Source organism: Chamaea fasciata, unplaced genomic scaffold (assembly GCF_029207755.1).
Source record: "Chamaea fasciata isolate MVZ Bird 193981 ecotype frontalis unplaced genomic scaffold, bChaFas1.0.hap1 SCAF_9, whole genome shotgun sequence".
Taxonomy (NCBI): Eukaryota; Metazoa; Chordata; class Aves; order Passeriformes; family Sylviidae; genus Chamaea; species Chamaea fasciata.
The window spans coordinates 34487055-34514005 of NW_027094094.1; the positions used below are offsets into that span (position 1 = coordinate 34487055).

Consider the following 26951-nt stretch of genomic DNA (forward strand, 5'->3'; position numbering starts at 1 on the left):
CCTCGGAGAAGGAGCAGCAAATATCATCAGTGGCTCTTAATGAATGAGGTGGGGGATGGGGAAGGGAAGGCTCATTCTATTTTACCTCCTTGCAGGAGGGAGAGGGCGGCTCAGCAGATCTTCCTTCTCGGCCAGCATCTTCCCCGTGTTTCTGGGAGTGTTTGCCCCACGCGTGGGATGGCTGGGCCCTGATGCACGCTGGTGTTCGAGGGTCCTCCTAGATGGCACATGTAAGGGGAAGGGGGTTTGTCCCCCGGTGAGCCCCTAGCCTGTCACGGCTGACCAGGCTTTTTCTCTTCCAGGCTAAAAAGAAAAGAGACGATTTTATAGAGTGCCACCACCGTGGCTGCCCGGGGGATATGCGGCGTCAAACCACAGCCTCTTCAAGTAATGGGATAATTTGCCTTTTCTCCTATTACCGTCATTTAATTTTGTTGCTGTTGTTAAATAACCCCCGGCGTTACCAGCCAGGCACGCCGACGGCGGCTCTCGTGGGCAGCCGTGGGGGCAGCGGCGCCGCTCTCCCTGTGCCCGGGGCCGTGCCGGGTCACCCCGGAGCGCGGGGGCGCGGGTGGGCGGCGAATCCCGCTCCGGCCGCGGGGATCCAGGGCGCGTTTTGCCGCCTGCCGGGAGGGCTCGGTGCGGCGAGCGCCCCGCCGAGCCGCCCCCTCCCCGCTCCCTCCCGGAGGGTCCGGCCAGGGGCGACGCTGCCGGAGCGCGGAGCACGTTTCGCGGCCCGGGGCTCCTCTCCGCGCCTGGGCTCGTCGTGCCATGGGAGCCGCCTGCCCGCGGGGGCCCGGGCCGTGACCCGCGCCTCGCCCCGCTCCGAGCCATGCCAGCATCGCCCCTTCCTGAGAGCTGCGGGCCGGCCGCGCCGCAGCCCTGGTACGTGTGCGGGACGGGTCCCGGGGCTGCCGCGGGCCGGAGGGGGGGAGCGGCGGGGACCTCTGCTCTCGGAACCCCACCTTTTTTCTTTCCGTTTTTTGTTTGGTTTTGTTTGGGTTTTTTTAATCCCTCTGTTTTTCTACTCCTTTCATTCTTGCTGATCCCCTCGGTTAGTTGCAAAGTTGAGCTTCGGTAGAGTGGGGAGGGGGAGGCAGAGGCACCGCCGTGGCCAGGCTCGGAGCCCCGCGGCTCGGGCCGTTCCGAGGCGGGGAGGAAGGCAGGCTGGGGGTTATTCAAATGCAAAACGGAGTTTGTTGGCCGAAAAAGCGAAGAAGTCCGGTCTCCCCGGCTGTGCTGGAGCGTGTTTGAGCTGCAGCAGCCAGAGCCTGCCTGGAAAAACCCGCCAGGCAAGAGAAACTGACTGCAGCCTGCGTGGAGGACAGGGAACAATTAAAAGGGACCCTGCCCGGCCGTAGGGGCCCCCGGCCAGCCGGAAAACCCCCGCAGCCCAGTCCCGCCGGCCCATCAAACCGGCGAGCGAGGGCTGTGCGGCAGCCGCCTGTGGAGGTGCCGCCGGTGTGCGGGGCTGGGGGGAGCATCCCCGCGGGCGGCTCCCCGCCTTTGCCGCGGGAGAAGCCGGGCGCGTCCGGATGGGCGCTGCGGCTCCCCAGCAGCTGGGGCTGGGGTTGGCCCCATTGTCCGCAGCCCCGGGGAGGGCTCCCGGGGTTGGGGGGCACGGCCAGCGGCGGGGCCGGGCCACGAGGAGCCGCTGCCTCCTCCCCGGGAGGGCCCTGCCTGCCCCTTCCTCCCTTGGGGTCCGCTCGCCTGCACTAAAGGAACCAGAGCCCTGCAGGGCTGTAGCCCGCGGGGTGCTGCTGGGCGCTCAGGGCTTGTCCAGCTGCCTCTTGGAGCTGGGAGAAAAGAGGCGGTGGTCTTATGGCAGCTGGAGGCTCGGTGCTGGCGGGGATTTGTCCCCGCCGTGCTCGTGAAAGAGCCAGGGGAGAAGGATGTGGTTCGCCGAATGGGTGAGGAGAGAGGACGAAGCGGCCTGCTGGGAGGCAGGAGCAGCTAACCTTACAAAGGTATGGCTGCTGGCGCCCCAGGAGCGAGCAGGGGAGCAGGCTGGGTTTGCGAAGGGACCGGGCGCAGCTGTAAGTCAAAGGAGACGCGCCAGTTGTGTGCCCAGCCTGTCCCACACTCGGCCAGCCTATCCTGCTGCACCCCAAAGATATTTAAAGAGCAACGTAGTCTGCATCGCTTGTATCTCGGCCTACGTAGCAGCTACCCAGCGTGGTGAGATCGCTACTCCTTTAAGGAGAAGAGGGGAATGTGCAGCGGGCATGTGGAGCTGGGCGTGAGCACACCAATGTCAGCGGAGCGAGGCGGTGGGAGTCGATTCCCGTAAACAAGCCGGCCAGGGTGGATGCACCAGCGTGCGTCTGGCCAAAGAACTCTTACTCTAGAAACTGTAATACCATAATGGCAAAATGGGCGAAGATCGCAGCATTAGGTATCTAAACGTGACTGAGTGGATTTCTAAAGCAGAGGTGTCTCTTTAAATTTTCAAGACAATGGAAAAAACCTGTGGAAACAATAATAATAAGTCATCTTGCAAATAATGATAGTTCTCCCCAGCTGTGCTCAGTGATTTTTGAGGTACTCTTGTGGAAAGGCAAAAAGCTATTATGTGGTGTAATTACCCTGTTTTCATTATGTCACTCAACACGAATTCGGGAAACGGATTGAATTGGGAAAATGGAGCATTTAGTCTTGGTCTGGGCAGGTAGCCTGGTGGACCCTAACTGTAAAGGGGGAGGAAGCTGCTTTATGCTTTTCCGAGGTAGTTGCTCCGCCAGCCAGCGCAAGGAGGGGTGGTGATTGCTCTTGGGATGAGGGTCAGCCTCTCAAGATAAGAGGAGTTTGTTGTGCTTGAAGGAGACGAGGGCAGACCCGGTTGTGCACAGCAGGTGATTGAGGAAGAACTCAAGGTGAGATGTACCAAGGAACTTTGATATTCATAGTTTCTGTAAGACCTAATTCTTCACTGTGTAGTAATTAAAAATCTTCACTAATGGTGTTTTATTATGACTGGCATGGTACCCGTGGTTGTGGAAACTGGCCTAAGCACTTCCATCCTGCTTTCTGTTTTCAGATACTTAAAATTTCAAAACACCTTTCAGGCTGAAATTTTTCAGGCTTAATCTTTGCCTGAAGGTTCTTCCCTCCACCTCCCCCTTCTTTTAGCTGAGTTTGAGATAAGGTGATTCAGTCAATGGTGGTGGTGGGGGTTTGTGGGTTTTCTGTTGCTGTTTTTAAGAAAAGGCAAACCCCCTGAAGAATGGGGTCATATTATCAAAAAGAAATGCAGTGCTTTAAACAGCATAAATGCAGAATTAGTGTGAGCTGGGATGTTCTGTTTGGTTTGCTCACCTTTTTTTTTTTTTGTATTCAAATGTATCTGGAGTGTTCTGGTGGATGGGGTTTTTCTTTGACGAGCTTTTAGAAATTACTTGGTATATTTTTACATTTTAGCATTCCTCCTGTGAAGGTCTGTGCTTGGCTGCACTGCATGTAGGTTAAAGTAAGCCCTTGCTCCTGCCTGGCTGAAGGGAGAATACTTGCACATGTGATGTTAGTCTTCACAGTGGATTTTTGGTTCGAGTTGTTTGTCTGAGGCTTAATCTGGGTTGTGGTTTAGGCATGTGCAGTTCCTTGCCACAGTTCTATTTTTTCGGTTTTTTCCCCTAATCGTTCTAATAGAGCTTTCTCTAAACTGGGAGGAGGTGTTTGGGTGGTTTTTTTTTTTTTTTTTTTTTTGTGGTATCTTTTTATCTGTGTGACTCACCGTGTAGGCGCCAAGGTGCACGAAGTCGTGACACTGCTAAACGCTAACCCTGGGCATCTCCTGCTGAATTCACGGAGCGTGCCTATTTCACAGCAGCCGCCAGCTCCTTACGCAGTGGGGTGGCAGCCCTGCCTTATCCTCCAAACACAGACATGGCCTAACGGGGCCAGCAAGGACAACATTTTAGGATATGGAGGCCTTGGTGCTTGGTCTGCTCAGCATCATCCTGCGTTGCTGATGAGTAAAGGATTGTGCTTTATGTGCCTTTGTCTGTGAGAAACCGAGGTGGCATCCTGCAGTGCCTGTCCTGCATTTGTGCGCTGCTGGGAAGAGTTGCCTTAAGCCAAAGTTTAGTGTATGTGGATGAAATATATCCAGGTGCTTAGGAGTGGCATAGTCCTGTAACATAAAGCAGAAAACCTCTGTGGAGGAAAATGGAGTGGGGAGGCCTCTGTGTATGAAATAATTCATGGTACTGAGATGGCAGATGCGAAGTTCCATTCTTCTTACCCAAAGCCAAATGTGTATTCAAGGATTAAAGAAGGGGGAAAGGGAAAATTTAAGCTGATTCTCCCCTCCTAACCCATTTCCCTTCTTTTCATACACAAAGTGTTCTACAGAGCAATGAGTAGATGCAGGGAACTAGGCCAAATTGGAAAGCAGGTTGGCTTTGGTTCAGCTGGGAAGAAAATGCAGCTGATATGACATGCTTTTGTACCTGAGGGTCAGATTTTTTAAACGTCTGTCTTCTCCGCTGTCTCTTGCATCTTCCTCTAGAGCATTTGCTGCCAGGAGATGAGGTGTTTTTCAGTTCTAAATTGTGTATCTGAGCTTGTGTGACAGTTAGTCACATTGTGGCCTTTATTGCTTGGGTCCTGCACATGATTGAGTGGCTTTTATGAAAGCTTCCAGATCTGTTTCTCCTAAGGGCAAATCTCAGGGGACTTTTAAAAAGATACCTAAACACTGAAACAAAATGTCTTTAAGTACATCTGACTGTGGTGAAACTAGTGACTGCTGGCTGTGTCATTTTTTTTCCCTTATACTGCTCTGTTTGTTCAGGGATCACTTGCCATTTTTTCACAACACCATAAAAAAACTGCTGCCATTTTTAATGAGGATACATCTTGTAATATCTTTTCCCCTTACCTTCTTCCAACAAGAATCAAGTTATGTAACAGTTGATTGACACTGTCTCTAGAATGAAAATTTGCTTTATCTTTTTTCACCCATTTGTGTAAAGTGAAACAATGTAGGTGGGTTTGGGGTGGGTTTTTTTTTTTTTTTTTGTTTGGTTTGGTGGTGGTGGGGGTTGTTGGTTTTGTTTTTTTCTGGAGGCATTCTGACATTATGGGGTTAAATTTCTTAATTACTTTGTAAATAGAATTCTCATTATAATTGCTAGGAATTTTGACCAAGACAGGAGTAAAAGATTTAGCCTTTGATTAGCTTTTTTAGCAGTATTTGTTGAGGATTATAGCAGTCAGTGGAATTGTTCCAGATTTATTACCACAAATGAGCAAAACTTAAGCAACTGGCCTTAAAACCAGCTTTCAGCTTTACACGTGGATTAGGAGAGATAAGTTTGGTCAAGGAACAGCCAGCTTCAGGATGCACTGATGTTATCTGGGGCAGTTCCCTGCAAAACCTCTTGTCACCTATTGCCTCTTTTATATCCTAGAGATGCCTGTGCTCCCCTGCGAGGGAAGGCATGGCAGGTCTCACCTGGTTTGGCTTTCAGAAGAAAGCATTGAAGTAAGTTATTTTTTCTTTCCAGAATGATTGAAAAGTGACACATTATATTGCCCCATGAGGTTTATGTTTTATCATCCTGTTGAGTCCACATAGATGTTTTGGAAATATAATTAATTGCTTGTTGTGAAATGTGACCAAAGTGATAAAACCATTTGTTATCCTTAAGAAGCGCATGAGGAGATTTGCAACTGCTGCAGGTATCAACAGTCCTTGCCAGTGCTTTAAATGGAAAAGGGAAGGTAAAATATTTCCTAGTGTTACTGGAAACAAAACTTGAATACCAACCTTGCAGCTACCTAATACTCTGGTCCTAACTGTGGAAGAGGAAACAAAGAGATAGCAATGTAACTTACAGGACAGGTTATTTAAAATGTCAGTTTTTAGCTAGTGGTTAAGGTGGTTGTGGCAGACTAGTGTTCAAGACTGTTTTGTTTTTTTTTTTAAGGGAAGCAGAGATCTCTTCCTGACAACCATTTTGCCCAAGAGTGTAAGATCACCTTGCAGGTCAGGTACTCACAGTCTCAGACAAATATAACTAAAGTGAAGCATTAACCCCCTACCCCCCAAAAATTTCCTTTGGGGGTCTATTCAGATCTCTTCTGAAAAACCTAAAGTCACTCCAGTGACAAAACTGAAGCAAAATGGATGAAAGTGTTGCTTTTCTTGTGACCCTGTATTGTCATCTCTGAGTCAGACAAGGCCTTTGCCATGTTTTATAATGCAGCATTTAAAGCCAGGCGATTTCCTACAAATATCAGCATTCTCTTTTTAGCAAGTATAAGGGAAGTCTTGAACCACTCTCTTCATAGCCTCTCTAATTTTGACCCTGAACAGAAGCAAGGCTTTGGCATTGATAGTTTTCTATATTCGTGCCAGACAGGTGTGTTTTTCTGTATTAAATTATTAGGGAGAAAAAAAAAAGGAAAAAAGACAAAACCAACCAACCAAAGAACCCCAGGATGATCTTGCCTCTCCAGTCCTGAAGCAACTATTTTGCAATTTTCAAGTCGTGCCATCATAGAATGGTTTGGGTTGGAAGGGACCTCAAAGATCGACTCATTCCAGGTCCCTGCCATGAGCAGGGGCGCCTTCCACTAGACCAGGTTGCTCCAAATCCCATCCATCCTGGCCTTGGACACTTCCAGGGATAGGGGAGCCACTGCTTCTCTGGGCACCCTGTGCCAGGGCCTCACCACCCTCACAGGGAACAATTTCTTCCTAGTATCTGATATGAACTTACCCTCCTTCACCCCATGTCCTATCACTGTCCAAATGCAAGTAAAGATATATTATCATGCAATTGTAGCAATGATTAAAAAATTACCAAATTGTTATAAATTAAGCTTCTAATTGATAATTTTAAGGGTTGTGCTTCCTGAACTTCCACAGTAACAGTAACAACTACTTGTGTAGGCAAACAATATGAGCAAAGTATCATTCACATTCAGTATCCTCAAAAACCCAGTAACTGTTTCCACTGCAGACCTCCTGCATTCTCTGGTCATTCTGCTTCTGTTTCAGGGCTGATAAAGAGAAAAGACTTTATCACTTCAGTTCCGCCCCACCCCCGTCCCCCCCACCCACACGGTGCCGTGTTGCCTGGCCTTTGTTGATGGCTTGCTTTCTTCCTTGCTCTCCTGCTTACAGGCTCTGAAAGTACCTCGTGTTTTTTCTCCTGCCACTGTTATGTAGCTCCTCTGCTAATGGCTGCAGATGTGCCTGCTGCTTACTTCCAGCTGGTATTGCAGCCCTCCAGGCCATCCTTTGGAACGAAGATCCCAGTCTCTGTCACAACCCCGAAAAACTGGGAGAGGCTTTTTGCAGGCTGCCAACAACTATTTCATGGACCTGCTGATGTGCTGCCCTCTTTGAGTCATGGAGTGACTCCTAATGGCCATGTCCCCCTTCCCCCATGTGCCTCAGAGAAGCGTAGGGGGAGGAGAGTACTCGGATTACCTTCGTTTCAGTGTTGTATTTGTTTTACTATTTCACCGTCTGACCCAACTTTTGTAGAGGGCTTCTGTGGGAGCTGTTCAGGTCTCTTCTGCAACTTTTGAAGCTTCACCTACAACTACAAACAGCTGCACGTGTCTGCTTAGTCACTCCAGGTTGGATGTGTTGCTGTGAGCTTCTCTTGGGGCTGTGCTGTTCAGGCTGCATTAGCAAAACTCTCCCCACCTTCAGCAGAGCTCAGACCAGGCTGTGGCGGAGTGCGGCCTCCGTGAGATCACCCTGTTGGCTTCCAGGTGGGGATTGAGCTCATAGGAGGGAGTGGCAATGTCAGGAACCCAGTAACACTCTTCTTTCCTTTTCTATTTCCTTTAGAAGCCAAGATTCCCTTTCTTTTACTTCCATTTGAGGTCAGGATTTTAGACGTCATTCCCATGCTTCTTGTTCTTCCTTTTCTTGGCTTCTTCCCATCAGTGAGAGGTGTAGAAAACCTGGAGGTGACTTGAATTCAAGTCACCTCCAGTGGCTTAAGGAATTCAAAGGAATGATGGTGAAGGGAAGGTACCTTCCTGCGGGAGACTATAGAGCCTCTGGCTCTGCCTATTCCCATTTTAAGACTGCCCTTGTCTACCCACATCATCTATTCCAACAGCTAAATAAAGCTTTAAAAGCCTTCTACAGGTACTCAAAAAGCACTGTGTACTTAAAAATATGTACTTGTGAGAATGGCTTTACTTTCAGAAAAACTCAACTCACCTTGAAGGAAATTGGTTTGGAGCACCAGAAATTTGTTGCATCTTTTGAGATGATTCAGTTGTGCTGGGGGAGCTGTGCATTGCAGTTGTGTCTGGGGACCAAAGCTTGGGACAGATGTATGTTGGTTTTTTTGTAGGTGAATTTATGAAGTCATAGTGAAGAAGGAGAGACATCTGCCTTGCATAAAACATCTGATGTAGGCAGACAGTATGGAATCAAGGGTTGGAACGTAATACAGTGTGCTGTGAAGGTATTCTGGAAGATAACACGGGGAAAGACCAATTCATCCCTGGTCCAGTTCCCCTGTAATACCACAGACATCTTTGTTACTTCTCTCTCTAGTTACTTCTCCCATTTCACCTGGAATTGTACCATGGTGGGATACCAGTGGATGGGGAAAGAGTGATAGATGCCCTGGTGATGATATATTGAGTACGCATGAAAAATAAACTTAGCTTTGTTATTTTGGTCCTGAATGTCCTTACACTGATAAACAGGAACTTCTCCTTACTCAAGGGAGGCTTATTGGTGAATGAACTGTTAATGAAATTGAGAAAACTCAAATTTTTTAGTACTGACATAAAATAGTAAATATGTGATGCTGCCTGGTCGTTTCAGTTCCGTTTGCTTCTTAGTTTATGTTACAGGCCTTTAGGCAAGCTTTTTATTTTGTAGTGTACTAATATTTTCAAAGCCTTTGGGCTACTTGAATGTAACACCCAATACTGTTACTTCTGATTCTACCTCTGTATTTTTAAATATTAAAAATGGTCAGTTGAAAACATACGGACCTTCTATTAATTAGAAGTATATTAATACTGTTTTGTATCTTTTTCTGTTTCAGAGTTGACATTGTATAAGCACAGAAAGCAGCAATGGGAGTATGCAGTTTGCTACTGAAGAGGTCTCTCAAGAGCTCATGATTTTTTTTCATCTCTCCTCTTAACATTCCTCCTGCTCCACAGACATGGCTCACCATGCGAGGCCTTCCAGATCAGCCAAAAAAGAAGAGTTAGGCAAAAGGAAAACGAACCAGAGCAAGAAGAAATCCAGCCAAGTGAGAAAGAAAACCACAAAGACTTCCACGAAAGCTGTTAGTTCTGGAAAAGGTAAGAAGCCAGTGCAAGAAAAAGATGTTAAGAAAAAACAGCAAGAAAAGAAACCAATCATGAGCTCTTCAGGTAGACTTCTCAGGAGCAGTGTAAGCAGAACCTTGTCTGGAGCGTCCTGGGTGAGTCTGGAGAAAGCTGACAATCTCCTCTTTCACAGCCAGGATTCTTTGGGCATCAATGGCTTTACAATGTCTCTCCGTAACCGATCCTTCTCCCGAAGATTGTCCCAAACTCCAATAATTACAAAACCCAGGAAAGCTGCAGCACAGAAAAAGCTAGAAGCAAAGGAACAACATGAAGAAGCCCTGGCAGTAGTAGATGAGAAAAATGATGGAACAGGTGAAATAGCTTTGAAACAAGATTTAGCTCAAAATGAGTTAGCTGCTCTGCCTGTAGAAGGCTGTCCGTGTCTTGCAGGTGAAGAGCCTGGCAGCACTTGTGCCAGTCGGATCAAGGAGGCAGAAATATCTGAAACAGATGACTCCATTCCAAACAGTCAGGTAACTGATGATGGTACAGAAGCTTTGGAGGTGAAATCCGAGCATGCAGACCTGTCCTGTGAGCAGATACCCAGTGATCTTGATACGGGTAGTTTGGCTGAAGCATTTGTTGAAGATGCTGCACCGGTGCTTCCATCTTCTCCTTTTGACTCTGTAATTGCCTCTGAATTGAACTCAAAGGTGCGTGCAGAGGCTCCCCTCAGTGTGGTACCTAACAGTACAGAACCTGACTCCAGCTCTGTTGATACCTCAGACCTCAGCTCAGCAGTACTGATAGAGTCGGTCACACTTGCCAAATTCCACATTGGAGCAGGGTTGGACATGGTGCTTCCTAGGGAAGAGCAAGACTTGGATTCTGCGTCTCTAGTTACCTCTGAGTTTAACTCACAAGAACATTTATTAGAAGAGGCAAGGTCACTTGCAGATTCCTGCTTGACGGCAGGCTGGGATTTGAAATCTGAGAATAAAGACATTGGTTCAAATTCCACTTCTGTCGCTGCCCCTGAATCAAATTTGCTTTTACATTTTGGAGGTGCAAGCTCACTTGCGGAATACCCCATGAAACTGGTTGTGGATTTCGTACCCATTCACAAAGAACTTGATTCAAATTCAGATTTGAGCTTTACAAGAAGGAATTCAGAATTTGACACAAGAAACATTTTTACAGTATGTGAACCAGTCTCCAGTACATCTTTAAACAATATTGCGGTAGAGGACATTGAACAGCTTGTTAAATGTATTGATGCAGAGGCATTGATTTTGAATTCAGGATATGTCCCCGCTTTATCTTCAGATTTAGAAAATAGCACAGTTGATAAAATCTCTCCTGAAAGCTCTGGACAATTCTCTGCAGGTTTTGTTTCGGAGTTGCCTTCAAGCATGGAAATCTCTGCTCTTGCCTCAGAAAAAGCCATAAATGCAGATTTGCCAGCTGACTCAAGACTGCAGCATAATGATTATTCATCACAGCTGGGAACCGTCGGAGTAAGCTTGAATTTGGTTCAGGACAACGTGAGCAACAGCACTGAAGCAGTTGAGGCCTCAGGGCCATCCTCTCTTAAAAATCCAGCTAGTGATTACCCTGTTCCATATTCATCTCTGCTCCCTATGCTGGAGAAGAAGAAACGAAGGCGTTGTGGAGTCTGTGAGCCCTGTCTGCGGAAAACAAATTGTGAGGAATGCAGCTGTTGCAGGAAGCGCAAAACTAGTCACCGGATATGCAAAAAGAGAAAATGTGAAGAACTGAAAAAGCCACCACCACCAATCACGCTACCTTTTGAGGTAAGACAAAGAAGTTGCAAATTAAATCACTCTTTTGAGGCTTGAGATGCATTCTAAAATTCTGCAAAGGGAAATGCTGGCCACATGACAGCTTTAGAGAGTTCAGCGTTACTGTTGGTGCTAACAGGTTGTACAGTAACTTCCTCTTGTCATCTACAGAAGTGTAGGTTAGAGTGAGCTGGAGTTAGTCCTGTTCCTGTTGTGTAAATCTGTAAAATCAAAGGTAAATGTGGCTTTACTCTGTGTCCCAGATATTGGTATGTTGGCCAAAACAATGGATTAATTGGAGTGCGTGAAGAAATGAGAAAGATTTAAGCACAAAGCGTGGGGAGGAGGGAGATTGAGGGTAGTCTTAGGAGACTGTGAATTACTAGGGAGAGTGTTGGTATTTTAAAATACTGAATGCTAAAAGCAAAGGAAGGCAGGTTGTCTGCTCTTTGGTTCAGTTAAAGTAATTTGCTTGTGATGACAGATTGGGTGGAAATCAGTTTATAAACTTCAGGGCCAAGTTGTAGCTGCATTTTCCCCTTTCGCATCTCTCTTGCCTTTCTAATTGTCTATTCTTCTGTTTCTCTCATTTCACTTCTCTTTCCTCTCTCCCTTTGTCTTTTACCACACTCCCCACACATACTTTCTTTTTCTGTGTTACTCATTTTTCTGACCCATCAGCCTTTTATAACCCAGGTCATAACTTTTGGAACAAAGAGGAGGGGAAAAGACAGTCTGTATGCCCATGTGATAACAGCACTGACCTTCTGAGAGATTTCAGTTTCACGATCAGGCTTTAATTCAGGTAAGTAGGGAGTTGAACATAGATTTCCCACATCCCAACTGAATTCCCTGACCCCTGAACTGCAGTGAGACTGCACTGCCAGGCCCTGCTGGAAGTGTTCTCTTCGTATGATCCAATAGTACCTGAACCACAGAGGGAGAGAGGCTGTCTTGGTAGTTAAATCACTGGGACGTTTGCCTTGGGATGTGGGAAACTGAGGTTCAAGTCTCTGCACCAGTGTGTACTCCGAGTAGAGCAGTTCACACTGGCGAGAATGCACCGGCAAAACCTTTCTCAAGAGCAATTTCATTAAAATGGTGTGTTCTTACAGCAGGTAGAAATTCCTGTCAGCTGCAGAGATCTCAGCACACCTCTTGTTTTCACTACTCTGTCCTTTGCTTACCAGGGTTGGCAGAGAAGTCCATTCTGGTTTTAAGGTAGGCAAGCAGAAAGAAGAGTCCTGTAGCAGTGAGGGGATATGATTTATTCCCCTTTGTGGGGGAAGTGTATTTTAAGGTATGATGTTTAGGGAAGTAAGCTTAAACAGTTTGGCTCAGAATTCATTCAAAAACCTCCTTCTGTCTCAACTGCTTCTTAATGCTCTTAAAAAATAAGTGAGGAGAGGGACAGCTGTAATGTGGCTTAAGATAGATATTAAAACAATAAAGGTGGTAGAGACTTATCCTGACTTTTTACAGCAAAAGAGTCGTGACATTGTCCTTTTGTATATTTAGTCAGTGGGATTGGAGAAAAGTTCATGGGAGAGGATTCATGGAGTTGAGGTAGGAAGTGATTTAAAAGCCATGTTTTAAAAAGGGTTTTGGCAGGGTCAGTGAAAGGAAGCATTCCAACTTTTCTGTCAACCTTTGTTTTCCAGGCTAAACATACTGCTTTTCTTGTTGCTCAGCCTGACCTTCTCCTTGCAGATTAGCTTTGCGCCTTCACCTTTGTCCTCTCTGGGCACTCCTTTTACTTTCTTTGTGAGGGATTCCTTGTTTTTATTCTTTTCTTTGGCAGCTTTTATTTTGGTGTGCTTTTATTTCATTAGACTGGTCACGTTCTGTATGATGCATTCAGAGCTGCGCCAGAGGCCTCCTTCATTTCTTGTTAAATTTTGTATGAAATTTCAAGGTGCTGCATGGAGGAAATGAAGTATTCCTGACATTTAAGAACATGTCAGGTATTTTCTTATAAATTTGTATTTGAATGAAATCTGGTGCCTTTTCAGATATTCTTAGAAAGAGGCCTGGCTTCATTTTCAATCTATAGAAACTGCGCTGAGGAAATGAGAAAGTATTTCTACGACGTTAGACCAGCTCTTTCAAGGTGTTGAGATAGAGGGGAAGGTGTTGGGGGATGGGGAACGCTATCACTCGGTTTAGCAGCAATCCTTTAGGTAAGATTGCAGGGAATTCCATTGTTTTCCCAGACTGGTAGTACTTGGACTTCTGTGACAATAGTGTGTTCCAAATAAAAAGCACCTGAGGAAAACCCAAACCGTAGGTCTCTGTCCATGGTATGGAAAGTGAACGTAAATAATTAAAGGAAACGAGGTTGGCTTCAGTGTGTTCCTTGTTCAGAAGTCATGCTTCTTTCTCTCATGTTGGTGGAATGTAAGCATTTTTTGGAGGTGATTCACTGGGAGGAGGGTGTAGTAGGGGGATAAAGCAGGAGCATAGTTTAAGTGTTGGAGTTTTGCCTTAAAGGAATGATCTCTCCCCGTTCTGACTAAAAAGTGCAAAAGTCCCAGTGAAGTCAGGGAGAGCTGTGTGCGTTCAATGGCTGTGTAGCCACTGTGGGGGTTGGCAGTCCATACCTGCTGCCTATGAAAGAGAAAGTGTTGGTTTTCTTCGAGAACTTATGTGGATTTACAGTTACAGGGAGTGAGGCCTGGCTGGTAGAAGCCATGAATGTAAACTGAAGTGCTTATTCCAACAGCCATGCCCACGTGTGCGCTCAGCCTTTGGAGAATATCAGTTGCATGTTTGGAACAGGCCTTAGTTAGGTTACTGTTATTTCCATTAATTCACACGTAATCCAGATAAAGATTTGAAAGCTATATTGGACTTGAAAAATGCCATTTAAAAACAACAGCCACATAAACCTTCACTGGTGCTGTACTGTCCTGAATGTAATGGGTTTTGCAGGGATGTGACATCATGAAAGTCTGGATAAGGCATTGTGGGCTCTAGTTCCCAGCCTCTGTGTGTAGCAGTGTTGTTGCACATAATGCCCCTCTTCTGAGGAATTCACACTGTGCCTGTTTGGTTTGAAGGTGGTAAAGAAGAATCTTAAAATATAGAACAGAAAACATTTTTTTGCTTATTTATTTTTTTTGAAAGAGGAGCCCAGTAAATGAAATGTGAGGAAGCTTTCTAAAGAAGAGGAAGCAGGCTTTATTTTGACTTGCTGTCCCTCTCAGAATGAATAATGCAGGAATACTTCACAGTGAAGAGTTTGTAAAACTGACCCACGTGGGATTATGATGCTGCCACATTTTTGTCTTGTCTTTAAGGACTGCTGTTTCCTGAAACAGTATTGCAGTTACTGAGGGATATCTCACAGCTATTTTGTTCCAAAAAGCAGGTTTAATTCCAAGAAGTGGTCTGCTTTGCTGCCGTTGCATTGCATACTGTCGGGGCTGTCTTCACGAGTTGCGGTGTGGAGCGAGGATTTTGTAGGCTTCGGAAGTAGCGTGTGGCCAGGAAAGGTGGCCGGTGGTTTCTTTCCTTTTCCCCCTGGCACAGGGATGGCGGCGGGCGCTGCAGCCGCGGCCGGCGCTGTCTGTGCCGGGCTCTGGCGGGGCGGCTCTGGCTCCCGGCGTTCTCCTGGGGGAGCCTGCCAGGCTGAGCTGCTCTGCTTTCCCTGCTCAGCTTGGAGGGCTTCATCACCCCACGGCCCCTCTTGCCCAAAAGGACCATGAAGTGTCAGTGTGGGGAGCCCTCATCTCCAAGGCTGCTTTCTGCAGGGCGTATCAAGGCAAGGTGCCTACATTTTAGGGTTCTGCCTAGGCAGGGAGCCCTCTTGGGTTGAAAGCATTTGCTGGGGCGAGCTCTAATTCCTATTAGACCTAAATGGCTAGATTTAGTGGGACTTGCAGTCAACAAACTGACCAAAAAAATGAGGTCACTGAGTGTTATTTCACTTGGGTTGCCCAAGGTGTCTCCAGACATCTTATTTAATAGCTGTAATCTGAGTAACATGAAATATTAAATAACAATAAGGGCCTGCTTGTCTGTGGGTTTTTAACACGCTGCTGAAAAACCCAGACATATTAAAAAAGGATGCTGCTATTCAAGTTGGTTGGGAACTTTCCAGTAAGCCATTCCTTGAATGGAAAATGCTGAATGAACAGGAATGTTTCACAGCTACTATCTGTCTTAATGCAACTATTTAAGTTTCTCGAGGCTTGAGAAATAAAATTTCTGTTTAAAACTTGAAAAGGGGATGAGAATTATTAGAAGATGTTGGTGGTAAGGGCTTTTTGCCTGATGCAGACCAGGGACTTGAACTTTGGTCTCCCACATCCCATCTATCTCCTCTTGAATTTTTGAAAGTTTTGCTCTGCTTTGGAACAAAATCAAGTGTTGAAATAAAAAAAAAAAAAAAAAAAAGGCAAAATGGAATTCTTGTTTTTCAGCCAGGCCCAGCTATAATCAAGAAATTTAGACTTTGTGGTATTTATTTTACCATAGACTCCAGAAATATTTAAGCCAGTTGATTTTTAGAATGAGTGCACATAAAAACACTCCTGAGTATGCTAGTTGAGAGTTTTGTAAGGGGCTGGCACACAGCTAGAGGAGTTTGGTGACGTGTGTGATGAGCAGAGCTGCATACAGCCTTCCCTACCCCACAGCTCCAGGGCAGGGAGTTGGAGTTGTGCAGTTTACTCTTATTTTGCACAGACACTCATATTCTGTGGGAGCGTTAAATAATTACAACTCACGGTGCTTTGCCATTTCTCTGTGTTCCTGTGTGTGGACTATAATGCAGCCTAAATTACGGTGAGATGCATGACTTTGTGCTCTAGTTCTTGTCAGAGGCTGTATTTAACGAGTTGCCTCTTCACTGCTCCTTATTTTCTGTGTTGGTTCTTAAAGCTTTTACGGGGAAATTATTTGAAGAGGTTTCTTTCCTTCCTTGTGTCTGAGGACCCCTACCATGAGGTTACAAGGAAATCTGAAACTACTGTCCAGTGCATGCACCAGTCTGGGGACCAAATCAGAATACGGGGTCTTAGGTTTCCTAGCAAACAAAACACTGTTCTTTCCTCCCCCCCAGTGTTTTAAAGCATCTTAAGTAGCCAAAACTACAAAGAAGAATCAGATCACTAAGTGTATGTGATTTCCACTCTCATTTTTAATGTGCCAAAGGACCCTTGCAAACTTGGGGTATTTGGGGGGGAAAATATAAATTCGTATTTTAATTTTTACCTTATCCTAAATCCTATTTATTACGTCATCCTGGTGCAACAAATAAAGATCTTAGATACAAGGTAGCATCAGACAGCAAAAAGCGGGCAACAGCTTTCTCTGATTTAATTGCTACGCTGGGGAATGAGTGGTGTGTCCACGTCTGAGCATTTCTGCCATTTAACTGTTTTGCACCAATAAGTGGAGAGTAATTACAGTGTAGCACTAGATAAGGAAACAGGCTGCAGTCTGTAGCTGATGAAAAGGTGCTCTTACTGGCGTTTATCTTTAGTGCATAAATCAGTGGCCAACGTCCTGGTTTAGGTGTCAACTGCGAATTGTTTCAGTGAATGCTTCGGTGTTATTTGTACGCTGTTATTTGTTTGTTGCCTCTCGTTAGCAATGTCTGTGTGATCCATGAGGGCTCGCTGTGACAACTGGCGGAGCCGTGACCCCTCTGTCCTCCCTCCATCCGGATGAACCTTTTCAGCGGGTGGAGTTGTGAGAAAGTGACTGCCCTTGATGTTGATATGGTGGCCAGCTCCCACGGCGGTCGGTTGGCAGTAGATGTGTTCTGCTGGGTGCCGTGGGAGTAGATGAAGACGGAGGAGCATCTCTCACGGGGCCTGCGGTGGGAGGGCAGGGGCCGTCGGCTCCCGAGTCCGGCGGGCACTGGGCTCCTGGCCCCAGGCCGAGGTTTGCGGGGGGGCTGGTGTAGCGTCCCCTCGGCTGGGGAGAGCAGGTGAAGGCAGGCGCCGCGGCCGCGGCCTCCACCGGCCGGCTGAGCGGCGATTTCCGCTCCTCGCAGGACGATCCGGCCGCGGAGCCCCGGCCGGGCGGTGCGTCCATCCCCCGAGCCGCTCCCGGAGAGGCTCGGGGCCGTGCCGCCCGCCGCACGGGCGGTGTGCGCACGCGTGCGGGCGCGCGGGGGCCGTGTCCTCGCCTGACCCCGTTCTCGTCGCGGCCCTCGCCCAGCCGAGCGAGCCCGTCCGCGGCGCCCGGGGCGGGCGGCCCGCACCGCCGGGGCCGTGCCCGGGGCGGCGCCGGCTCCGCGGGCGCGGTGGGTCCGTGCCGGCTCTTGCGGGAGCCCCTTTGTTCGGGCGGGAGGCCGCGGGGGGGCGCTGCGGGGCGCGGCGCGCTCCCGCGGGGCCGCACGCGGCGCGCGCCCGCGCGGCGGCCGCTGCGGCAGGAAGCAAAGATGGCGGGGCAGGGCCGCCGCCGCCGTGAGGGGCAGCGCGGGGCTCCCGCCATGTGAGGGGCGCCGCGGGGGCGGCGGACGGGCCGCCGGGAGCCGCCGCCGGCCCGCGGAAGGGGCCGCGTGCAAAGCGCTCGGGGTATTGCAGAAATATCGCTGTTCCGTAATAAAAAAAAAATCGGAGGTGTCTGCCTGGCTTTTTGACCACAACTTATACTCTGCAATTTGATGTTTTTTTAGGTTCTAACAGAAAACAAAAGGCCCCAGAGGAGGAAGCAAAGAGTTTTAAAGGTAACCGATGATTGCTTTGATATTTCTCCCCTCCCGTTCTGAGCAGCATTTTCTTGTCATACAGCCCAGGAAGGCAAAGGGTTAAAGGCTGGGTAGCGGCGCTTTCCAGCTATTAAGCAGATTAGCTAATTTTAAAAGCACAGAACGTGTCCTTTCTTTCCTCTTTCTCTCCAGCATGTTGTAGACATATTTGAACCTCCCCGCACAAGTCTGCAGACCAAAAGTTTGCTTTCCCTTGTATTGAACGTTCCCTTTATTTCTTCTGTTCCTGGTTTCATACTTCCAAAGGTAACAGCTAAATATTTTTAGCATACAGGTTTTATGGCATCTGTAGTTTCGTGTGAGCAGTCAACGTTAAACTGCAAGCCAAGTTAAAAAGTGGAATTTTTATGCTTACTTTACTGAAGTTTTGATTTCCTCTCTTTCTTTTAACTTTAGAATACCTCAACTGAAACTGAAAATCCTGTAAACTTACAACCACCTTCAGTTTCAGTGGTAACATGCTCCTTCCACACTTTTAAGATGGCCATCTTTCATGCTAACAAAAGATTGCCGAAATACAGACTTGCTACGCTCATGGCTAATGTTTTGAGCTGTTTGGTTTTTTGGGTTTTTTTAAGTAGCAAGTAGTGTATTGATATTGCTTCTCTCAGTTAATCTTTAGAATGTTTTAAATAGAATTCAGTCATTAATTCTGTTGTTGCCAACTAACATGTTGGAGGATGGATGGTATGGGTAAGATGAAGCTAGTGAAAACGCATCCAAAAGTGTGTTGTTAAACTTATTTTGTTGAACTATTCTCTTGTATCAGCTAAATGTATTAGGATAGTTAAGTATTGTTTCAGTACACTGAAATTTCAGAAGTTATTTGGCATACTGGATTTGATAAATGCTGACTGGTCTGTACTGTCATTTTACTTGAAAAGGTGCCGATTTCTTAACATTTACGTTGTCAGTGTTACACATTACAGAAACTTTGGTAAGACAAACCAAAGTTAAGATCAAGTAAGGAGCAAATAACCTGTCCAACCTCGAGGGTGTCTGTCTTTTCATGTGGAGTAGTTGTGCAAACCACTTACCTGTGTGCCAATACTAATTGTGGTTGTACAGTGGTGGCAAATGCTAGTGGTCTTTTTTTGCACTGAAATAAGCCATAAAAATATTGGTATTTTTCTTGTTCTGGGTATGATTTTAATTACTCATTTTAATATTGCTGCTCTTTGTTATATACTACATGGACGTAACTAAACCTTGAAGTGTTTGCTCATTCCATCTTTTATGCTGTTGACAGTAGCATGCAAAATGAGGAGCGTTTGTAAAGGAGTCAGTTTATAAGGTGTAATCGGTGCGATGCCTGTTCTGGCAAGGTGTGGAAAATGTGGATTTTTGGTCACAGAGATACCTGGTGTTGGGTGTCTGTCCGCAGTCATGGCTCATGGTTGGTCCTGAGATTTTCCTCTTGAGTTCTTTTTGCCACTGTTTGTGATCTGATGGCCCAGCAGGTTGCTATGTAATACGAGTCTGTCATTCCTCTCCTTCCCAAAAAGCCTTCTGAAGGGTTTTTTCCACCCTTGGCTCTTGAATGGAAAGGCTTGTCTGGTCGTGTGCGTGTGCGTAGTATCCATGTCAATTGTTGGACCTGAGATGATTTCTGGTTTGACTTTTCCTTCGCTGAGCTGATTCTGTGGTATTTCCTCTTTGGTTTTAGGTGCTGTTCTATGTGTTTTCTCATATTTGTACTTGTTTTGTGGTGCTGAAGTGTATTTCCTAAAAGTTTGTCCAATTGCATCCCCCAAAGAAGGCACGGTACCTCTGAAGGCATCTCATGGGGTGCTGGATTGGGGTTGGCCTTTGGTTTTGGGTGGGAGAAGGGAGGCTGTGCATCTCAAGTTACACTGCAGCTCTGTCAGCTGCAGTAAACTTTAGGAAAGCTGCATAATTTGCAGGCTTCTGTACTATGGCATTTTTTAGAAATGTGGCATTATGTTATATGGCTCTAACCTGGCTTCTGCTGTTGGTGGGACAGCTGTGTGAAGTAGTGTTGTCTTATCTGTTGAATTATGACTTCAGGGTTTGATTTTATGATTGGTGGTGGCTGAGAGCATACGGGTTTTGACATTTGACAAAATTTCAACATGATATGCCCTTTTTTCTTCGTATTTTCTTCAAGTAGTATTCTTAAGTTTCTTAGAGAAGGATTTGTAGTACTTTCTTCCAATAGTACATGGAGTTTTAGGTTTTTTTCCTAGCTCTCCTAAGTTTTGGTAGATGCACATTTATTTACTTAAAGGACTTGTGTTCTAACTGTGCTGCTGAGGATCAAGCCATTCACAAATTCTATGCAGGGGAAAATAAGCAGTGCTTTCCAGTTGCAAATGGCTTGGACAGATATAAACAAGACTAAAAATGATACACACTATTATACTCTACCTTTTGTGTGCTATTTATAGTTTTCCATACTCGTGCCTTAATGCTCCTTCTGGTTATTGGGCAACTCATTTAGGAAATTCATCTGTGCCATCAATACTGTATTAGGTTCTCTGTGTTTATTTTGAAAGAACATCTGAAATATTCATCACTTTTAGCAAGCAAGTGCTCATTAAAGAAAGAGTCTTTGTAATCTCACAGTAATGTATACGAGGGAAGGAATATACTTAGTTTTCCTTAGGGTTTATATTGTGTTCTTTTCCCAGTTAAGCAGACACTTGTTTAATTTTATTCCTCATAATGGAAGATCTATATAGAAGGGATTAATACTTAAAAAATCACTTGCCTTCATTTCAAAAGTCATATTATACACCCAGCTTCACTTAAGCATCATCCTTTTTAGCCACTTACTGGCTCAGCTTGGGCAGCGCAGTGCACCTCTTCCTGAGGATGGGGAAATGCTTGCAGTCACTTCCAAGTTCATTCCCACAGTTGCACGTGGCCTCGTGTTGTCAGGGCAATCTGCAGTGGCACCAGTAAGGAAACGTCCCCCCACAGGTCAGGAGGCAGCCGGTGATTTGGGACGGCTGTGGGCACTTGTTGCCCTGATGGAGGTGAAAGAAACCCAAAACAACAACAAAACGAAAGGAGGAAGGAAAAAAGGGAGAGGGAGACTAGGGAAGAGACCGTGCGAGTCGTCCGGGGTGACGTGCAGTGCTGAGTGAGCCTGCACAGTCTGTGTTCCCTGTTCTGTTTGTGTGTCTCTCCAGAAACGGTGATCGGGGCTCCTGCAGTGTGTGAACACTGCCTGCCCGCACTCTGTAAAACCCCCTCAGCTGAAGGCAAGCCAAAGGCCAGAGATGACTCAGTATCTACAACTTTGGGGTTGTTTATAAACATCATATTAGGAACATGAAAGTTTCATTTCCATCAAGGCTGCAAATAGCTGATTGAGCACCCTCTTAATTTTTCATCTCCACATACACAAAGCATAGTCTTGTAAAAAAAACAACTTTAAAACTTAGAGGTGGCTTGGCAGACCTGCTGTTGCCCTTTTTATGATGCAGTTTTAGTTTTGCAGCTCGAAGAAGCCAAAAACACTTTTTTGATCAAGGTCATACATGTATTAACAAGGTTTAGGAAAGCAAGTGCTAAAGTTCATGATAATGCGTGGAGTGAGCAAGGACTGAACTGATTTGGAACATTTATTCTAAATTATGGTGTATATTTTTAGTGCAGAATATCTGCCAAAATATTTAGCTGAATGAAATTAAATTTTATTACCATTCCCCCTTTCAACTGAGACATGAGCAAGTCAATGAATGGAATTGCATTGCTGTGGAATTTTACAGGGACAGAAGGAAGAATGGTACGATACAAGTTGGAAAGGATGTTGTCCAGAAAGGACTTACCATATTTGTTGTGGGTTTTTTTAAATAGACATTTATCACCTTGGAGCATATTCCTTCAGTAAATACCAATTAAAATTGCTTTGAGTACTGGTTGACATGTTCTGCATGTTTTTTACTCCCTGTCTCTTTGCTCCGTTTTTTGATAGGTAGACCTTACTTGTGGTAACAGAGCATCCTACACAAACCATTTAGCTTGTATTTTTAAAAGTAAGATAATTAACTTGGCTGTTACCTGGATTTTTTTCAACAATTTTTGAAGGAAAGGTTCTCATTTTCACCTTTTTCAAGCTGAATGTGCATCTGTCTAAATGGGATTAAATCTCTAAATTTTTTTGCTTTTTGTAGACTCATGCGTCCATTTGATGTGAGCAGGCATGATTCTGGTTGTGATTTAGCACAGGGCATTTCCCTGTGCAGCTTTCCCAGCACATCCACACAAATGCACTCATGCACATGTGAAGCACTTGCATGTTGTTTGTACAGTTCTGCCAGGACTGCTCACGTGTGTAGATGCTTTTGAATAGAGCTCTAACAAAGAAAGCCTTTGTAAGTGATCTGTAAATTATTAATCTTACTCCAGTTATTTTCTAATCATTAATTTTTCCATTTTCTGGCGGAGCAGAAGCCTGTTCCTTGTGGACTCTTTTCCTGGGATGTGCAGAGATGCTGTGCTGCCCTTGTCCCCTGTTCCTGGAGGGCTCCCGGTTTCTGTGCTGCTCCCTCTCCCATCCCTCCTCTCGTGTCCCTGTGCTTGCTCAGCAGCACACCGTGCCGCTCTTTGCCCTGCAACTCCCCTAAACTTTGAGGGAAGAAAGGCAGACTGTCCTGGAGAGGAGATAGGGAGGAGCAGTGTTTTCTGTTTTAATTGAGTGCTGTGTCCAGTTCTGGCCCCTCAGTTTAGGAAGGACGTTGAGATGCTTGAACACATCCAGAGGAGGCAACAAAGCTGGTGAAGGGCTTGGAAAACAAGCCAAGAACAACTGAGGGAGCTGGGGTTGTTTAGCCTGGAGAAAAGGAGACTCAGAGGTGACGTGATCACTCTAACTTCCTGAAAGGTGGTTGTAGACAGCTGGGGTTGGTCTCTTTCTCCAGGCAGCAACTGACAGAACAAGAGGACACAGTGTTAAGCTGCACCAGGGGAAGTATAGGCTGGATATTAGGAAGAAGTTTTTTACAGAAAGAGTGATTAAGTACTGGAATGGCCTGCCCAGGGAGGTGGTGGAGTCACCATCCCTGCATGTGTTTAAAAGAGACTGGATGTGGCACTTGATACCATGACCTAGTTGAGATGTTAGGGCATGGGTTAGACTCAATGATCTTGAAGGTCTCTTCCAACCTACACATTCTGTGATTCTGTGATTCTGTGATTCTGTGATTCTGTGATTCTGTGATTCTGTGAACTCCTTTGTTGCTGTAGCAGAGCAGTTGTGGCAGTAGTGCCACTCCTCAGGGATTGGTGGGGGCAGAGGCACATGGAGGCTGGGAAGTGTTGAGAAAGGCCAGGCTGAACCTCATGATCACAGTGGTTTTGAAGGAGTTTGCATGTTTTGAATCAGTGTTGATTTGTAGATCTTGACTCTCGTGGTATGTTTTAGTGTAGGGCCTTCCATTTTATTGTATTTAGAACTGGAGCTTCAAAAAAGGTAGAAAATGTGTTTCTGATCAAAAATGTCATAAAATATCCAGTAAAAGCAGCATAGCTTGTGGAAAGGGAGGAAAATGTACACGTGGAGATGAAGGTCAGTTGTGTAGGTATATTGATTGGTATGTTGTTTAGATGTTCTTAATGAAGCATTACAAAATAAACACAGGGTTTCTCTTCGGGGCATGTTGCTTTGTTGATATTGTTTGCATTCACTTCTGCATGATGAGCTTTATTCAATACACTTGTACTTGCTGCATGTAATGCAGGCATTGAAATAACTGAGATAGCTCTGCCAATTCCAGTAATCTGTTCTCAGCGTGCCGCTGGCCATACATTTATTGACAGTAATATCTAAAAAATGCTTTGAAAATGGGTGCTGCCTGTTTAGGATCTGATAACATATTGCTAAGCAAGTTTGTTTATTGCTTTTAGCAATTGATGTGGGAGAAAACCATTGAGAAGCCCTAAATCTACCTGAGTGGCAACAGATTTTTCACATTTGTGATTTTTTTTTTCCTGCCACATAATACCAAGATGTTTGTTTAGTGTTTCTGATTATGGGAAAGTTAATTTAGCTGATACTATGACAGCAAACTTTCCCATTGACATTAGGAGGAGCCTTGCTTTCGTAGAGACCAAGACATCTGATTAATACTAAAATAAATCCCTAATGATAAGATTTCATTGGGGAGGTAAGAAGAATTTATGCTTTCTTTTTAAATGTTAAGTGCATGAAACTTAAATGATGTAAAGGAAAAGGAAAACAGCATTTACATATAAGCAACTAACAATAATCCCTTCTCATCTATTTATGTAAATTAGTACATAGACTGCACACAAGGCTGTCCTTGATGCCCTAACTTTAATCTTAAGCCTTCTAGAATATTAGGATTTTTTGGAGCTGACTTACAATTGAGTGGTTTGTGTCTTGACTGAATTCCTTCCACAGTGTTTTGTTGGTGCTGTCTGTATTACATCATAGTTTGATCAGTGCCCTGTAGTAAAATGGGGCTCCACATTTAATTTTCCTAAAATGAGTGGTTTGCTGGACTTGTGAATAAGAGGAAAAACTGCTCTGTGTGTATAAATGCAAAGCATTCACTTTTGTGACAGATGATCACTGTCTGAGTTCTGCGGTGCACACACCGCTCTTGCAGTGCTGCTTCATAACAGCATCGCTGTTATTCCAGGATGGGGGTGAAAGCTGCAACTCCTGTAAAAGAGCAAGTGCAAGTTACAGTGCAAATTCTGCCTTGAGCTTTTCTTAAAACAGTAGGTGTGGGAGCTCTCAGACAGAAAAGGAAACATAATTTGCGATTTTTTGAGACTTTTTTTCCTCATGAGAGTAAGCAAAACATAGATGAAAAATCCTGAATAGTGCTGCCTCATAGCCAGGTGCCTTAAGAGATCAGCATGACTTTTTTTTAAATTTTTAATCTGAGTTAAGCTGCTCCTGTCACTGAGTTTTCTATTCCTAAAGAGTATTAGTTACTCCTTTTTGTCTTGTAGCCCCTCATCAGCTTTAAAACCAGGCTAGAATGGTGTTGTGTGTCCTTAGCGCTTCTGGTTTGAGTTCTGCTACCAAGGTGTAGTAACTTGTAAATAATGTAACTGGTTGTAGGGCAGGTGGTGAGGCACAGAACCTTGGTCCTGAATTAGGGAGCTGAATATCTTCCTGGTTAGATTACGGGAACTGTGGAAAGTTACGTTGTTGTCTTTGCTGCACTGAACCTGCAGAGAAATTAACTTGTCTCAGTTTGGTTCACATGTAGTAAACCCAGGAAAGATCGTTATGAACACTTGTTCTTGTGCTGGGAGGTTGTAAGACTGCATCCTTTTGTTTATCTTAAACATAATTTAAATAAAAAATAGCTGAAAGAACTTGAATTTGAAAATTCCCATGGATGACAAGTGCATCCCAACACCTAACAAGATGCTTAAAAAAATTCTTTGTTCTCTCTCTGTCTCGCTGCAAAAATGTGCACCATAGTTCAAGGCCAGACTTCTCCAGCCTTAACTTAAAGTCATTGAGTCTTGTTATACTTTTGTCTACTAGAACAAGGAGCCCTCTGTTATCAGCATTCTTTTCCACATAGACTGAGCAGGAGTTTGTGGCTTTTCAATTTTCTTTCTCTTTGGTAAATTGGAGAGAGTAGAGAGTGAACTTGAGGCTTTCACTTCAAGATGTTTCAATCCTTTGTCATTCTTGTGGTCCTTGGAGCCCTCTCCGGCATATCAATGTCTCACTTGAATCAGGGATGCCAGAACAGGATGCTTTATTCTGCTAGCAGGTGCAAAAGTGCCAAGTGCAGAATTGAAAGTAACCAGTCTTTTCCTAATTATATTGTTATTTATGCACCCAAGAATCTAACTAACCCTTTCAGCCATCAAGTTGTACCAGGAGTTTCTATAGTTACTGTGCAGTTGATAATTGGCCGTGTCAATGTCCTCCTGGAAGGCACTGCCTTCCAAGGTAGAAACCTGCCTTTTGTAAATACAGTCCCGTGCCTCTTGCTAAACACAGAATCTCTCTTTAGCTGTGATGAAATAGCTGGCCTGCCAGCCTGATCTACGAGGCATCATGTCTGGTCTTTGAATTATTTGCTGTTTTATATGAGTATTACTTTGCTGCTCTTTCAGATTGTTGCTAAGAAGGTTACACATGGCTGCGATTTGCTCCCTGAAGCCCCTGTTGTGGACACGGTGATGATTCTCCATTTGCAGGGAAGGGCCAGGCAGCCCGTCCTTAACACTGTGCCCATGGTTTCATAAAGGAGTGGATCACAGGAGACATTAGCTAGGGTGGGTAAATTCAGACACTGAATTTCTTTCATCTCCCCTTTTGAGCTAAAGCACATTAGGGGAAAGTTCTGTTAGGGAATACATATTGCTGCTGATGGTATAATTTTTCTTTTCAGGCTTAATTGAGTGCTATATTTTCCAGAGCTGCCAGGGTCTCTTTGAGTGCTTGGTTTCAATGTTGAAGACAAATGATTGAGTAATTCAAAACACCAGTAAAAAACAAACCAAACCGAACCCAAAACCCAAGAAAGCCAAAAATAACCAGGCAGGGATGCTTGTTTGTATTTCCTTCTGTGACAGAAAAAGTACTGTAATGTTTGGGGGTTTTTTCTTTCTTAACAAATCCACTTCTTGGATGCCCGTGAAGGAGAATGGGATGTCCTTCACCCTCTGTTTTTTCTCTTCCTCTTGTTTGTAGCTTTTACAAGATAGAGATAGGAGTTGATGGAAACAATAATTTGAGTTTGTGGCTGAGAGAGCCTATTTCCAAGTAGTAATGCAATAAATACATTTCTATGGGAGCCACCATTTTAAACCTTTATAGTCAGCATTAGTAGCCTGTAGGTTTTAATTTTGTTAGTAACTGTATCCTTTAGGGTCTGATACTAAAGATCTTTATAAGTGGTCTCACTGAAGCTGTTGCACAGGGTGGGTGGGAGGGCTCTGCTCTGGTAGCATTGTAGGAGAGAAAAGGAAGAGAACAAAGGTGTAAGGACTTGGAGGCCATTATGTACTAATTCCTTCTGGAAAGAGACGATAAGGAGCTTTTCTGGTGGCAAGGTTGGCTGGTGTTTGAAGACCACGGCAAAGGGGATATCAATGTAGATTAAATGGAGGTGAAACTGAGAGCTAAGCTGTAGCTTAGAGAATGTTCTTTACTGTTGTAGCTACAAAACCCAACCAGCAACTAG

At 45.2% G+C, this 26951-nt stretch overlaps 1 protein-coding gene across 3 annotated transcripts in view; it reads left to right on the top strand.

The window, feature by feature from the left end:
• Positions 1-2081: 2081 nt before the first annotated feature.
• Positions 2082-26951, top strand: part of TET1 (tet methylcytosine dioxygenase 1) — a 71798-nt gene continuing 46928 nt past the window's right edge. Inside the window, exons 1-3 of one of the 3 annotated variants that reach the window (XM_066191850.1) lie at positions 2082-2873; positions 9157-11084; positions 17704-17754. In XM_066191850.1, coding sequence (XP_066047947.1) covers positions 9159-11084; positions 17704-17754 — 1977 coding nt within the window. In that variant the 5' untranslated portion in view covers positions 2082-2873; positions 9157-9158. Of the gene's footprint in view, positions 2874-9156; positions 11085-11849; positions 11878-17467; positions 17603-17703; positions 17755-26951 lie in introns of those variants that run through there. The other 2 variants (XM_066191852.1, XM_066191851.1) reach the window with 2 other exon arrangements.